Source organism: Bemisia tabaci, chromosome 3 (genome assembly GCF_918797505.1).
Source record: "Bemisia tabaci chromosome 3, PGI_BMITA_v3".
NCBI classification, from domain to species: Eukaryota; Metazoa; Arthropoda; class Insecta; order Hemiptera; family Aleyrodidae; genus Bemisia; species Bemisia tabaci.
This window is the reverse complement of record NC_092795.1, coordinates 45,453,212-45,469,595: the sequence shown is the minus strand read 5'-3', so window position 1 is coordinate 45,469,595 and position 16,384 is coordinate 45,453,212. Positions and strand designations below refer to the sequence as shown.

Below are 16,384 nucleotides of genomic sequence, written 5' to 3'. Positions count from 1 at the left end.
AAAAGGGGATTCTTTATTTTAAAAATTTTACATTTTTAAGTCCATATGTCAAAAAAAAAGTCACAGTAGCCTTTTGTAAATGGTTAGCAATATTTAAAAAGAAAAACACACGTTCTTAAGGATGATGATGAGTATTTGTTTTGAGCAACTGCACGTGAACGGTATATTTGCACCGTCCTTTTTCAAGTTTTTTTTTTGTGTATTTCACGTTTGGAATTTTTTAAAATATTGGCTATCAGTTTCACATTTTGTATGAAAATTATTGAAGTAAAATGGTCACAGTGTGAGAAGAGGTAAATTCTTGTGATCCACAAATAAACGCCTAGTTTTCCATGCGAAAATAATCCTCCGAATTCTCTGAATCATTGGTGTCGAGCTGTTGGCCTATCTTCAAAATGAAGGAAAACAGCTACGTTTCTCGAATAGCCATGCTCGTCTTTTAACGTGCTTGTATGTGCTATCGTGTCATAATGTTAGAGATACTAAAATCCTTCTTAGATGATCGAAGTGGGATCACAAAAAGGGTAACCGATAAAAATATATACCGATATATTTATAATTTCTCGATGGAGCTCAATTAACTTTGGATTTAATTATTTGGTTCATCAACAGTCACCGTTAGCCCACATTGAAGCCCAATGTGATCTTCTCAAAATTGTTTAAATTTCAATTTCCTTTCATAGGAAGTAAAATCATCCTTGTATTTTGGATGAACGATTGATACTTACTTGTAACCCGCTAAAACGTTCAGCAGTGTGCTTTTACCAGCCCCAGATGGTCCTAATATAGCTGTCAGTTCCCCTGATTTGAAAAGCCCGCTGATACTCCTCAAGATCATTTTGTGACCTGGAACATAAAATTGTAAATTCTTCATAAATTTGGAATCATAAAAAAATGAGTTGACAGAATCAGAAAAAATAGTCACGGTGCTAGTAATTAGTTTCAAATTTCAATTATGGGTCACAGAGAAAAGTACTCCATACAGTCCCGCGTATTATCAGATAGGACTTATCAAGTAATCATGATTGATTTGCTGTCTCTCAATATTGAAGATTATTTCTATTTTATTATCTGAGATGACAAAGTTAAAAGGACGTATACAGCCAGTTTTTTATAAAAGTCGCACGTAACTCATGATAGTAAATATTCATAATTTACTCGTGCACTTTGCACATTTACCTTACGAAGTTAAAGAAATAAAGACTTGAACGGCAAGAATATGCGAATTTGGATTTTGAATGCATAAAAATGGCTAACTTAAAACTCCACTTGCTTGCAGCAAATTTCGTGGACTAAATAGGAGAATTATTAGAGTATGTAATGAGGGTAGTGCAAATCAAGTGGCCAGATGAATTCTGCATCGATGCTTAATCGAGTTTTGCAAAAATAAGGCTCCAGGTCATGGAGATGTATGAGCAAGGTCACAGAAGCACTATTTCCATTGTGCAAAATTTAGAATGCGCAAAATAGAAACTAATTATCCCGATGATGAAGGATCCTCTCTTCCTCCGGCCGACAAAGCGATTTCCTCCGTTGTGAAAGATGTACAATAGATCGGAGGATCAATTATCGAGTGTTTTACATCAATAGCGCTGAGGAAGGAAGTTAATCGCGCTTCCTGGGACTGCGTCTAAATAGCCAGTTCATTCCACGATTGATTACCTATTTAAATACCCATCACTTAATGATTTCAAGTGCAACAGCCTTGGGATATATTCTCATCATTTGAAACAAAATTCTTGCGATCCATTCTTGCGATCTAAAAATTAATGTAAGTGATAGCCGCCTCTGTACTGCCGTGCTAAGGAAGAACGCCGTATGAACATTCGAGAGTTGCCAAATTTCCCTCAGTAAAATGTTTATTTTTGAGAAAAGTTATGAATATTTTTCCTTGAAATTTTCAGGACTTTTCGGAGGAGTCGCGAGCAAAATTGTCCGGAAAATTGGAAGAGAAATATTCATAAGCTCACCTGGAAATGTGCGTTTTATCCAAGGAAATTTGGCAACGCCTGAAGGTTCATACGGCGTTTTTCCTTAGCACGGCAGTATAGTACTTCCAGGCGCTCTATGAACCGTCTCTCATAGCGATCTCAATTGAACCGATTATTTTCAAAATCACGTAAGCGCCAAAATTGCAAATGCAAGGAAAACAAGAATACCTATTCCCTTTGTTGACAATCTTCTAATTTCAAAAAATGTATGTTCTTTTAGGAGGCTATTTTGAAATCAGACATGATTTATTATACCAGAGAAAACAAAGAAAAAGCAACCCCTCTACCACCAAAATAGAGATCGGCGCTCACGTGATATATGTCACCCGTAATATATGTCAGAGGTATGTCACCCAGACGATGACTCTTGTATTTATCATGTATTTTTATACAAATAAATGAATTAAACAACAAAATATGATATAATTTTTTTTTTTTATTAAAATAAAATTGTACAACTGCCCCTTACGGGGCATTACTTACATTGATGTTAATGTGATCTTAAAGCTAATCTTAAAACTAATGTCACAAGATTTTGTTCTTAAGATATAATGACGACAAGAAGTACAGTCCTCGCACGAGCTCGGATCATACACAAAGTTGAAAAGTGGGTGTTAAAATAGCAAGGTCTTAGCAAACAGCTCTTACACGTTTTTTTGCCATTCTCCGGACGGCCGTCGATAGTTCGTGATCCGGAATCTCATCCGGAGCTGGGCGGAGGATCCCACGTTGGAGCCCGCCCGGAAGATAACTTCCGCGCAGGTCGCGGTCAACCACCGGAACGCTTTGCATCCATTCTGCCGTGCTTAGGAAAAACGCCGTATGAATGCCGCAAGCAAATAGTCAAATCAGACATTTTTTCAAATGCCTTTAGGCAAATATTAACTATCGACTTATTTATCAGTTATTTTTTTCTTGGATCTTCACTTCAAGTACTATCTTATCCATTTTTCTAAATTGGAACCGCAATATTTCGTCTCAGACTCGTTGGAAAATTGAAGCGTTTGAATTTCCAATAATTGCAATAAAAGAGAAATTGATTTGTAATAATTTAATCTTAAACATCTGAGGAAATTATCCATCACTTTTCTTGAAACAAAAAAGTACAATAAAGCAAAATTTGGCAACGTCCGAAGGTCTATGCTGCGTTTTCCCTGGCACGGTAGAACAGCAGTGATTAATTTCTAAACAAAACGCAGTGGCGTGGCGTGAATTGCGATAAATCGATTGTTATGCCATTTAAACCTATGGAAAATGATGGATATACAGGGTGTGCCAGCGAACACCTTAATAATCGATTCTTAACATAGATTTAAATTACATAACAATCGATATATCGTAATTCCCGCCACGCCACTGACCGAACGTACACACGCGTCTCAGACATCAACTCCGATGATGCTTGTTGAAGAATGCAGCTTTACTAACGATAAGCACTCCGTAAGCCTTTCATTTGCGGATAAATTTTCTATGTTACAATAATATTTTCCAAGAAAATCTATGAATATTTATCCTCCGATTTTTCAGAGAATTTCGCGCGCAATCATAAATATATTATCTGAACAATTCATGAGAAAATATTCACCACTTTCCTTAAAAATAGACGTTTCAACGGTGGAAATTCGGGAAAATGTTTATGTCGCAGGCAAATTGTGAAATCAGGCATTTTGTCAAATGCCTAGCCAGGTAGTCAAATTTTAACAGTCTACAAAATTTTGTGAGTTTATGGCGAAGATTTCACTATTTTTGGAAAAATAACTGATCAAACCTACGAACTCTTTTTGTCTCTTCCTTTCCAATTGCTTCTCATATTTTCAAATGTTGAAATTCCGAAACTTCTGTATTTTATGATATGCTGAAAATTTCAAGACCAATGTCTATTCAGGAGCTAAAAATCGTTTAAAATACTGTTGTGTGGTGCTTTTTACTGAGAATTTTTTCTTGCAGGAGCAATGAATTATTTTGTCTGAAATTAGGAAAATAATCAGCATTTCAATGTCTGTTAGAATATACCACTATTGCCTGTTAACTATCGCCTATCGACTTATTTATCAACTGATAAATGAGCAAGTAAGCAAACATTTACATAAATTTATCCAAATTTTCACTGCGTGACTTGCGGGCATAATGTGGGGAATGGATCTGAAAAAATATATATATAGCTTACTTTCTTACTCCAGCGTTTAAGTCTCCGAATATGCACACAGTATAGCCTGATTATCGACGCTCCATTGTCTCTCAATCGGATGCATTTAAATATCTATATATTAAAATGCAAAGTCCCGAATCTTGGGGCATTAACTTTGAGAGAACCACCGGACCGATTTGCATGGGATTTTTTTTAAATGAAAGCCCCTGAGCTGTAGATTTGCAGGCTGTGATCGTTTTTTCGATTTTCTCAAATTTTCTCCCATAATTTTCTAAAATTGTCTTCGATGCATTAAAACGGAGGTCCGAATCTTTGGACGTTAACTTTGAGAGAACCACCGGACCGATTTGCATGGGGTTTTTTTTTAAATGAAAGCCTGTGATCTGTAGATTTACAGGCTGTGATCGTTTTTTTCGATTTTCTCAAATTGTCTTACTTTTATCGACGAGTGAAGTTTAGCTGGGCTCAAATTTTCTCCCATTTATTCAGACTAAAGTCCGCATTTTGGGACATTAACTTTGAGAGAACCACCGGACCGATTTGCATGGGGTTTTTTTTAAATGAAAGCTTCTGATCTGTAGATTTGCAGGCTGTAATTGTTTTTTCGATTTTCTCAAATTTTCTTACTTTTATCGACGAGTAAAGTTCAGCTGTTTCGAGCGGTCATCTGGCCGCTACCTGCTTGCCCGTCCCTAGATACCCCCACTAGGGTCTCAGCCACCCCTCCCACCACGTTCTTTCGGCTATCTCCGTTTTCTTTCGTATAGCTTTCCTCCCACCAACCTCAAAGAAGGTTTGGGTCGCATTGTCGTTCGTCACTCACCACCCACATTCCGTCGCAATCTCTCAGCTACTCCGCTTCACCACTTCTTGATAGGCATCCTGGCGGTTTGACTGACCCTGACTTATTAACTGCAGCGGTGCGCACACGTATTGCTAACAACATGTATTGTTATGGACATTTCATTCTTATTTGTTCTTTTCTCTTTCCAACTTTGTTTCAAATTTGCTTCGTTTCTTCCTCTCTCTTTATTTTGTTGGTCGGTCGACTACGTTGATCGGCTTTTTGCTATTGAAAGCACATTAAGACTTCATGGATTTTCAATATCATCATTTGATCTTCCGGAATTGCTTCCAATTAACCTGAATCTTCAAGGGTCAGAGCCTGACTCTCCTCCCCCTAAAACTATGATTCCATGATTTCTGCCGCTAACCCAGAGCAACATCAAATTATTTCTGAAATAATTAGTCTCATCCAAAATCCATCTTACACGTGTAATGCGATTTTCATTGATGGTCCAGGAGGATCGGGAAAAACTTTCGTTTAAGAATGTCTTACTGCGTATTGTACAAAGGAAAACTTAGACGTCATCTCCGTTGCTTGGACAGGTATCGCCGCATCGTTGCTACCTAACGGTCGGCCGGTTCATAGCAAATTCAAAATTCCTTCGGTTCTGAATGAGAATTCTGTGTCGAGTCTCACGGTTAGCTCAAGAGAGGCTGAGACTATTCGGAAAACAACGATCATTTTTTGGGGCGAAGCTCCCATGGTTATCACGCATGCTCTGGCATGCATCGCACCGACTTCTTATTTAGAGAATGGGTAATGATATCCCTTTTCGAGGAAAAATTGTCGTCTAGGGTGGTGATTTTAGACAGGTTTTACCCGTTGTTCCGCATGCTTCTCGCCAAACATTGGTGCAAAATGCAATCAAATTCTCACCACTTTGACCTCTTTTCAAAATCAGAAAACTTACTCAAAATATGAGAACTTTGCAAGACGAAGCGGAGTTTGCAAAATTTTAACTCGAAATAGGTGATGGTGTTTACCTTTCTGCTAAAAAAGGCCATGCCGGAATTCATTGATTTACCGACAAGCAGTATTACTGAAACTGATATTATTACTGAAATTTATGGAAAAGATAGCTTCCTCATGTTCGAACGTAGATTTCACAAACTGCGCAATTCTGGCCCCTAAAAATAAGCATTGCAATGAAATTAACGACAAGGTTGTTGAAGTTCTTTCAGGTGTCTCTAAAACGTACTTCAGTGTTAACAGGCTCATTGTAGAGGAAGAGGGAGAGGCTCTCAATTTTCCCCTCGAATTCTTGGACAGTCTTAATCTTAGTGGCTTACCACCGCTTAAACTCACACTTTTGGAGGGGGTTTTTGTCATGCTTTTAAGAAACCTCAACGTTTCTAAAGGTTTATCGAATGGTACCCGATTGATCGTCTGGAAACGTTATGAAAATTGTCTTGATTTGCAGGTCATTTCCGTCGAGAAGGCCAGTGAAAGAATGTCACTGCCAAGAATTGATTTGTCACCTGCAGACTCCTCTCTCCCTTTCTCTTTTAAGAGGCGACAATTTCCAATTCGCATTGCGTTCTGCATGACCATCATCAAAGCTAAGGGTCAAACACTGAAGCGAGTCGGCATTTATTTACCCCAAACAGTTTTTGGCCGTGGTCAACTATATGTTGCACTCTCACGAGCTACATCGTACAAAAATTTTGAAGTCCAAATTCTTCCCAAAGGCAACCGTACAAAAAACATCGTGCACAAAGAGGTGCTTCGATCTTTTATAAATCCCAAAAGCCTCATAGTCATTAGAAAATTATCAAAAAATAAAAATAAAAAAAAATTAAAAAATAACACAAAAAAAAGAAAAACTAATAATGCGAGCTTTTTATAACATTTTTCGGTAGAATGGCAGTCTCCACCCTGTAACGCAGAGAGGCAGTTAAATTCCTTGATCTTCTGCCGCAGAATCATCATCATTATTAAATAGATTCAACTAATCGCTCCGATTCCAAATAAGCTACTGCACCACCATTGCTAGCTGTGGAGGGCGCCCGTAGGGCGCCCGGAGCAGCTAGTCTTGTAGTATTTTGCATCAGACTCACTCGTTGAGCTTGTTATCAAGACTAAAAACTCAGCCTACACCTTCGGAAAATATTCAAACTACATGCAGAAATGCGCATTTTTAATATGGTTAGTTAGTTAGTATATTTTAAGACATTCAGCGTCACAGACTATTAACGTCTTTACAGATAATTTTGACAATGGGAGTATATACGAAAAATATGTTCATGCATGTCAAAATTTCAAAAAGTATGTAGATCTGTTTTCGGAATTTCATAATATTCTATCACATGTTTGTTTGATGACTGGACCATTTTCGAATTATTTGCGTGTCACGTTCTCTGAGAATTTGATCCGCTCATCCCGTGTATCCTTATGAAAGGGTATATTAAAGGCCTACAGTTCAAATATCCAGATTTCAAATTCAGTAAACGAGGGGCACACCTAAAAGGAGTAATTTTGTCAATATGCATAGAAATTATCCAAAATTGACGACATTTTTGTTGGTTTCCGCACGATTGAGGCATCTTGATTGCGCTGTTTCAGTATTCGCACTTGCATTTGATTTGCCTACAATGAGAGACCCGCCTCAAAAATTTTCATCAAATTGCTATTGATTTTTTATACCCTTGTGAGGAAAAATTCTAAATTTATGGACTAACTCGTGCGACTGTTCTCCTTCAAAAAAATAACATACTGAAAGAGCGCAGCCGAGATACTTTCTTCCGAGCGAGAGAAAAGATGTATCCATTCATTTCATTTTCAGTCATAACTAGCTCCCGTAGGATCAGCAGGTTGTAGTTGCCGACTTTTGTTTTATTAGTGACTATTTCACATAGCGTTTAACAATATTTTGAATTCACGCGGAAACCATTTTCAACGCCATTTTTGTTTAATTAATGAGTCCGGCCATATTGTAAATGATCACGCACATTACGTAATTTACACGAGAAATGGTTAGAGAACTCCTACGAGTATTAACTCGCACGCAAAAATGTACACGCGCGAACTTCGGTTGTCATATTTTGCTGAATTAGCCATTTTAAAAAGAGGACGATACGCTTTAGTGGTATTTTTTTACCCAACTTGGCTAAACATTGGAACAAAAGTGCGTGATTTCAGCACCATAATTGCTTCATTGAAAGACTCGTAAATTTCTCATACTGTCACTAAATCGGAAAAACTTATACCGTGTTACAAATTATTTTCACACTTTGTTTTAAGTTAATAGAAGGCTCCAACAAATACTTAAAAACAGTAAAATGCAGGATTATTTGTTTAAAATGTTTTATTTGCAATCCATCTGTAAGGCTATAGTCGTTAGCTTACTGGTGTGTAAGAGCACTCCTGATATTGTTAGTCGAGTGTTAGTTCTGCGAATTTGATTCTACGAGTAGAAAGGCGTACATTGGTTTTCACACGAATTTTTAAGGTGAATTGACGAAAAAGATCGACAAATCCAGTCTAAAAGGTTCATCGAATTCAGACAGGTGTTAAAATAGTTCTTTTAAACCGTATTAGTATGAATGATTACTTACTTTTTTAGGTATTTTGGACGGACGTGTGTCAACCATCGACATATTTTTGTGATAATAAATAATTAATAGTAAAAAATCAATATCTGCTAAAAAAAACAACCTTGGTTATCTTAACTACTTTATTTGTTCGCATAGTAAATGCATGTATACTTTAAATTGAGGTTTTATAATTACTTTATTTAAAGAGACGACAATCAAAGACATGACAGAAAGACGTATGAAGTATGTTGCTAATTTTCTTTGTAATTAGGATTATTTTCTATTTTTCAAATCCACGTGAGGAAAAAGTCACTCCTCTTTTTAAGTACTTATGTATATGCAGTAACACTGCGGAGATAAGTAACGATTAAAACCGTTATTAAAATTTTGACATTGTAATTCCTAAAACCCGCAAGGTTAAGTGTTCGTTACTTTGATGTAAATTTTGTATTTTCCTCAAATAATCGGTCAACGCTGCCTACTTATTGCAATAAGGCAATTACGGTTCGGGCAGATAACGAACACAACTGCCAGATCGAAACAAAAATTTATTAATTTACAGGCGAGGAATTTGGAAATGCTTTTTCCGTCATAAAATATGGCAACGCGGGTAAAAGTGCGGTGGTATCCGAGAAATGACGCCGGAGAAGGGGGGATTAAGTGGAAATTTAGATGCAAATTTTGCGATAATTATGATTTATGCGGTTCACACGCTGTCTGATTGACGTATGAGATGAGGAGAACAACAAAAGAATTACAGCTTTGGATAAACAGCACGCATCGTAGCGAGCTTTCCTAAACTTTTGCAAACTTGCAAATACTATAGTGTCACTACCTGCGGAGAAAATAGTGGAAATCTTTAATATTTAATTATAGTGAAACTGCCAAACCACGACTTACAAAAATCTGATTTTTTTGGAGTAACAGAATAACTGCGTCCATTCTTTATGGTTCACGATCGAAAGTTAAGTCTGTGAGCATGGACCAGATGCTTTTAACCATTTGCAAGTATATTCTTAAAATCAACATTGACTTTACGACAATACTTCCTTCAACAAGCACCGCATCTGTGAAGTTCAAATCGCAAGACAACGAATCGGCCATACTTTTTCCCCTCATTTTCATTTCATTTGAAAATCTCCATTTCTTGCTCTTTATGTCAACATTCTCCCCTTCCAATTGACCATATTTTACTATGTTGCCTAAAAATTTATGCTGCTCGAATCAAAATCCAAAATGAGCTCCCTCGCAACACCCACCCCTTAAACTCTGATCATCCCAAAAATTATTACTGAAATTTTAAAACTTTTTTGGCTGCTAAGTCTTATTTAATGTATTCTCCTGGACTTTCACGTAAATTAACGATATTTGCTGATCGTCGTATTAAATTAACTAACTCAAACCAACATATTATTGACGGAGGTGGCTACAGTTTGAGCCACAATTCGTCGTCTCCCTCACGAAAGGACATAACTCCTTTTCAATGTTGCCAAATCTTCCCTCGCAAATCGCATATTAATCAGAAGAATCTTGGGCACCTTTATCAGAAAATGTCACCAATTTTCCCTCGTATTTCATGCAAAAATCAGAAGAATTTTGGATACAAACTGCACAGATCCATTTTTGTATAATAAAATTAATTGCTTGAGCCAATTTAGCAACCTCGGAATGAAGTTACATCCCTTCGTCTAGGAGATGACGAATTTTAGTGTATTTCTTTGCACATATTGATCTTTAGGTATTATCCGCCTGCTTATCGTGCACCACTCGAGGAGTAAGAGTAGCTTGATGAACTGGAGTAGCTTGATGACTTCGAGTAGCTTGAGGCATCATCTGCAAACTCGGATGATTTTGATGGATTTTCTGAATCTGAGGCATTGTCAGGTTTCTCTGCTACTTCGGTTTCTGAGGGGTACTCTGCTGCTTCGGTTTCTGAGGGGTATTCTGTAGTTGTGTTAGGTTCCTCGGTGGTCGTCGCTGCTTCCGTTTCTGATGGGTATTCTGTAGTGGTCTTCAGTTCCTCGACAGTCGTTGGTGGTTCAGTTTCGGATTTTGCGCAATCATTTATAGGCAAAAACCCTTTAGTTTGAGGTTCCTTAAATAACTCTGCGAAAGAAGCCTCACATTCGTCTGAATTTTCTCCAGAATTTTTGTCGTGACTGTGGTTGTGGTTGCTCTCTGATTCGACAGAGATATCATCAGACCGACGATGAGACTCATGATGGCGGCAGTCTTTGTCTTTCAAACATTTCCGAAGACATTTTACAGTTCTAAATTCATCATCATTTGAGCAATCACTTGAACATGCCGACCAGTCAGGTTTGAATTGCTTGTAGTCGTTCTCTCTCCGATGCATGCGGTCCGAATCATGAGACTTATCATCAGACTGACGATGTGTCCCAGGATAGCAGCAGTCTTCATCTTTCAAACATTTACAAAGACAGTTTAAAGTTTTAATATCAACATCTGAATTTTCTTCGGAATTTTTGTTGTGACTATCTTTGTGGTTGCTCTTTGATTCGACAGAAATATCATCAGACCGACGATGAGACTCATGATGGTGGCAGTCTTTATCTTTCAAACATTTACAAAGGCAGTTCACAGTTTTTATATCAACACCATTTGAAAAATCACTGGAACATGCCGACAAGTCAGATTTGAGTTGCTTGTGGTCATTCTCTTTTTGATGCATATGGTCCGAATCATGAGAATTATCCTCGGTTTTTGACGTATCACAGTAAGGAACATCCTGCAATCGTTTCAGCAAGCGAGTCGGGCAAAACGGATCAATCGTACTGAAGTCTTCATTTGGCTTAGAGTAAAATTGAGACAATAATGACGGATTAGTGTAAGTGTTCTGTATCGGTGGGTAGCTACCGAGTGAGTTTTGATCAACATATGCACACGGACCGCAGTAGCTACGTTTGCAATAGTTTTTACGCTCAAAGTCGTCGTAATTATAGTTTTCAGCAGGAGAGCCGAGTCTGAATGCCACGTCCTTTCCGGAAAGCCCGGTGCCTGGGAAATAAGGGAGAGAGCAATCTGTTTGAGCAGGAAGCACAGATTCAAGCTGTCTGTAATGGTGAGAGTTGAAGATATTATTATTCCTTGTTCCTTGAAAATGTTTTGGAGTAAAATAATCACAAGTCGATTTTCTGGTCGAGGGATAGTGTACGGGATGAGCACACGAGGTACAATACTCTCTGGATCTCCCAGTCATGCTTGGCTTTGAGTACAAGTTAAGTAAACATTTTGTGGTTGTACTCGTTGGATGATTCCTTTGCACGTTTCCAGAATGGTAATGCAAGTCCCCACCAAACCTTTTGATTGGGCTGTGGGATGTTGCAGGATGATATTTAGAGCCAAAAATTTCACCTCTCGTCGGATGGTGGTGGCGTGGGTTGTAGATCCCTTCGTTAGACTTTGTTGATCCGTGGTAATCCCAAGAATTCTTCCAGTGAGGATAATGCCCCATTTGAAGTGTTTTAGGAACACCAACCAAACATACCAACACAATTTGCAACATTTCAAAAATCAAGTGTCTCTGTTTCAAAGAGTAAATTGAATAAACTCAAATAAATTGAACAGCCAAGGTTGGACCCAGTTAAATCCTAACTTATTCAAAAGCCGTAACTTTCAGCTAAAAATGCTCATGAAATGTTGGTTTCTGATTATTTTGAGTTAATTCACTGAACAAGTCCAACCCTTATAGCTTGGTCCATAGTTTTGTAACTTTACACGCTGCTTTTTGAACTATAATTTCACCACATGATTTTGTCAATAAATCCTAAAATTGTCTTACAATACTTCAAACGTTAAAATACGCATTTCCATCCATTAAGACGGAAAATGAAGACACGAACGAGTAACGATAGAGCACCGCGCACATTCAACACTGATTGAGGGTGCAGCTGCCGTCGATTCCACTTTAAAGGGTTTAGAATAAAAATTTTGAAAAATGGCCGGTCTCCACAAAAAAAAAATATATTTATACCTAAATGTGGTGGATGGCCGAACAATAGCCCACGTGTATGCAGAGTTTTAGTCACTTCATACAGCCCCGCTTGTTTTTTCATTGTGTGAGTGTCCTATTTTCCGGACTCTGAGATCTCAAATTTCCCCAATAATTCTATCAGTCTTTGTTGAAAATTGATTCTTGAGTTTCCGCTTAGAACATTCTTCTAGGTCTATTCGAATCGTTTCCGTGTACATGGTTCCTGGCAGGCAGACAGGTTACATTGGTTAACGAGTCACCCCACAGGTTTTACTTTTTTAAGCTTATTTATTTCAACATTGAAGAATATTATTAATAACTTTATAAATCTATCGTGGAATTTACAACCGTTCTAGTTATTCAAGGACGAACGAAATATTTCATACCCATTTCATTATGAGTCCCATTGAACCAGAATTCTATATACATTTTGAGGCTTACGCAATTTTTGAATTTATATTTTTGCTAAACAACATAATAATACTTCCGGTATTTATGACACTCTATGAAATTTGACCTAACATTTCTTGACTGAGCAAAATAAATACCGGAAATATCCTCCTGCGGTTTAGCGAAAATTATAATTACAAAAATTGCGTAAGCCCGCCAATTCAAAAGCTGACATGTATTTTAGTCAATCAGCTGAGTATTACATCGAACTTCTTCGTTCAGCGCATTAACTCTAATTAAGCGATTAGGAATTTGATAGTACTGTAATAGTATGTTGGTTTGCAGGTGAACAAAGTTCGATGGGAAAATCATAAAAATCAAACGATTCAGCGATGATGTCAACGGAAGTTAATGATGCGATTGACGCACGGATAAATGACCACGCAAATCAAAACACACGCACTTGAGTACTGAGATATCTTCATTAGCCAACTTGCTCTCATGGGGGCGGCTATGAGTCTTTAATTTTCGCGCGCATTTTTCTCTCCGATTCCCATATTTTCCCGCGCTGATGAGATTTGCGCAACGTGCTGGGAATATGGCATTTGACATGAAACGCTGGATGATCATTTGTCATACATCATTGCCCAGGGGGGCTGCACTATGATTGACGGCCGATCAATTAGAAAAAAAAGACGTCCCCTATCGTCGATGGAATTGCGCATCGTGATGAGCATGAATGAATAGTGACATTAATGGTCCTACCAGTCTCAGTCTGCAGAAGTTTTCCATACAAAGTACGTATCGTTCATTCATGAGGAAGCGTAATGCTGCATCTTGTTAAGTATGCAAGACTGCACTAAAAGAAAAATTAAGGAAAGTAGGTGTTCAGGAACTTATAACACGATTAAATATGGATTGCTGATTTAACAATTGAGTTGTTAAAAAATATGTTAAAAATTTACATTTTAAAATGGTGGAAAACTAATATAACCACGGGGGTGGTCAAATTAGCATTTTCTTATTGTAAAATCTACATTGAGATGCCGGACACTTTTTTTAACTACAAAATTATAAATCAGCAATTTTATTTTTTTCCGTGAAGTTTTCTTATAATGGAAATTTCTTAAAATACTGTTTCTTACACCAACGCCTTCCCCAGTAGTGACAGGAAAAAATCTCCACACTCACAAATTAAATATACTTGTATTATTTTTACTCAACGCACTTACATAAAGATGTTGAACTTGATCATTTTCATACCAGCTTCCTAAGACCAAAAATCGTTTCATAAAAATGGCGTGACCCACCTCCTAATATTTGAGTGATTTTCTCCTCTTGAGAATTATCTACCCTTACATTTTAAATAAGTTATTAATCTCTGTAATCTAAATAAGTTAACTAATTCCGATTTATTAACTGACATGAAGTTGGACTTAGCTCTTTGCATGGAATTATCGTTTCTTTCATATTTAAAGGTACCAACACACTTTTTCTTATTTAATTATTTCCTTTATTTTTTTACTCAATTTTGGTCGCAGCTGGAGCAACAATGTTGCAAACAAAATCTAACCGTAAATGAGCTGCCACAACTAATGTTAAGGGCAGTTCTTTAATAAAAATTATTGTACCTCGGTTAAAATGAGAATTCTACAGCACACTTCTATACACAAAAAATTGGTATTTGTATGTTAATTACTGCCGATGGGGCGTTCAATGATAGTGTAACGCACCTTTTTCACTCTTTTCTTCAGCTTGAAACACAAATCAATTATGCGATCCTGAACACCCCTCCCTAGCAAATTATGTAACCCAGGCGGAGATCATTACTCCTCTCTTTCCATCAAATTTTCTAATGAGGATAAACATAGCTCAATAATCCTTATCTTTTCAAATATATGTTAATTATCTTTCATCTTTTCTTTTTTTTAAATTTAGACTGGTTTCGTAACTCACGCGAATTGCCTATATTTCTCCTTTCGGAACGCATAACAGCTCAAGTAAGATTTTCCCTCTCCTAACGATCGGTAAATGATATAGAGCTGTAATATAATGATTTGAGCGTCCTGCAATCGTTGTAAATTATATAAGGCTAAGCAGAACCCCTCATACTTTCTTGCATTGAATCTGCTGAGAATAAATTAACCAGCTCAATAATCTTCATCTCTCAGAATCTGCTCAACTTTTCTTTCCCTCTTTTTTTTGACCGCTCTGTTATCAATCACCCGTCCTTTCTTTTCTTGGAGCGCGCGCGCATCTCAGGTAATAATTTCCTCCTTTCCAAGTGCGGCATATGATACCTATTTGAACGTCCTCCGGTCATTCAGAAGAACGAAACCTGATGAAAAAATCTCACAATTGTTTTACTACTCGCAATTTATACGCACAGCAGTTGCACGGAACTAAATTTCCGATGAAAATAATAGACATCCATATTAAATATGCTGCGAAAAAAAAGTTTCCGTTGAAACAATAAAAAATCTCCGAGCTTCGAACAGAAGCCCTGTTATTTCAAGGAGACGGCGCTTTGTTGTGTTTAAGATATTGCCAGTTAATTCAAGGACAATTGCCGCAAAGCAAATGTAGCAGGAACATTTTTTTCAGTAAATAAGCGAAGTGCATGTTTGTGTGCAAGCATCATATTTCTCATGGAACTAGCTGGGCTTATTGCCTTGATTACGATTTTTTAAAATTTCTAATTATGTTTTAAAATTAGATCATGATTAGTAAGATTATATCAAGTTGTTAGATTATGATATTTTCAGAGAATGATCCTGCGATAAAAAAAAGTCACGGGCTACATCCAGTGGCGTGGCGCGCTTTGCGATGTATCGATTGTTATGCCATTTAAACCTATGATAAAGAATCGATTATTAAGATGTTCGCTGCAAACACCCTGTATATCGATCTTTTTCCATAGGATTAAAAGGCATAACAATCGATACATCGCAAAGCACGCCACGCCACTGGCTACATCGGGTTGGGCGAAAGAGACGTTCGATACGCGTGTAACACGTGTAGGATCCTCATTTGAAAACCTCGATATTTTGGAAGGGTACGGGTGCCCCCTCCCTGCTCCCCTCCAAAAAAAATCCTCCTTCGATGACCAGAAGTACATACCGAACCGGAACTCGTCATAGCCCCAAAATTGTAAGAATTATAAGACGTATTGATCGCGTTTCTTTTGCCCATTCCGAAATAGACATACCGTCTGCTCCGGACTCAGAGGCCGAGAGCCGAAAGTGCTGGAGCCGTAGCTTCAATTGCTCCAGGTGCTACACCCAGAACTTTTGACCTCTGAACCCGGAGCGCGACAAATGCCTAAATAGCAAAAGGTGGTAAGTGCGGTTTCCACAACCGGAGTTTTCGCTGAAAAAAAAGTATGGTGACATTTACTATTATTCTACTTGATTTTTTACACAGGGATACTATTTGGTGGAAATAACCAGAATTATAGTAGTATATTCACCAAACACTCTG

General features: G+C 37.6%; 1 protein-coding gene and 1 long non-coding RNA gene across 2 annotated transcripts in view; one reads left to right on the top strand and one right to left on the bottom strand.

Annotated features, from left to right (window-relative positions):
* LOC109030636 (ATP-binding cassette subfamily G member 4) overlaps nt 1-16,384 on the bottom strand; it is a 122,750-nt gene that overhangs the window by 17,957 nt on the left and 88,409 nt on the right. Inside the window, exon 3 of the mRNA XM_019041696.2 lies at nt 729-846. Within this exon, the coding sequence (XP_018897241.1) occupies nt 729-846 (118 nt within the window). The remainder of the gene's footprint in view (nt 1-728; nt 847-16,384) is intronic.
* LOC140224270 (uncharacterized) lies at nt 7,024-14,819 on the top strand. Its single transcript, XR_011899569.1, has 2 exons — nt 7,024-9,524; nt 13,250-14,819. It is a non-coding gene; the product is annotated as an uncharacterized lncRNA (long non-coding RNA).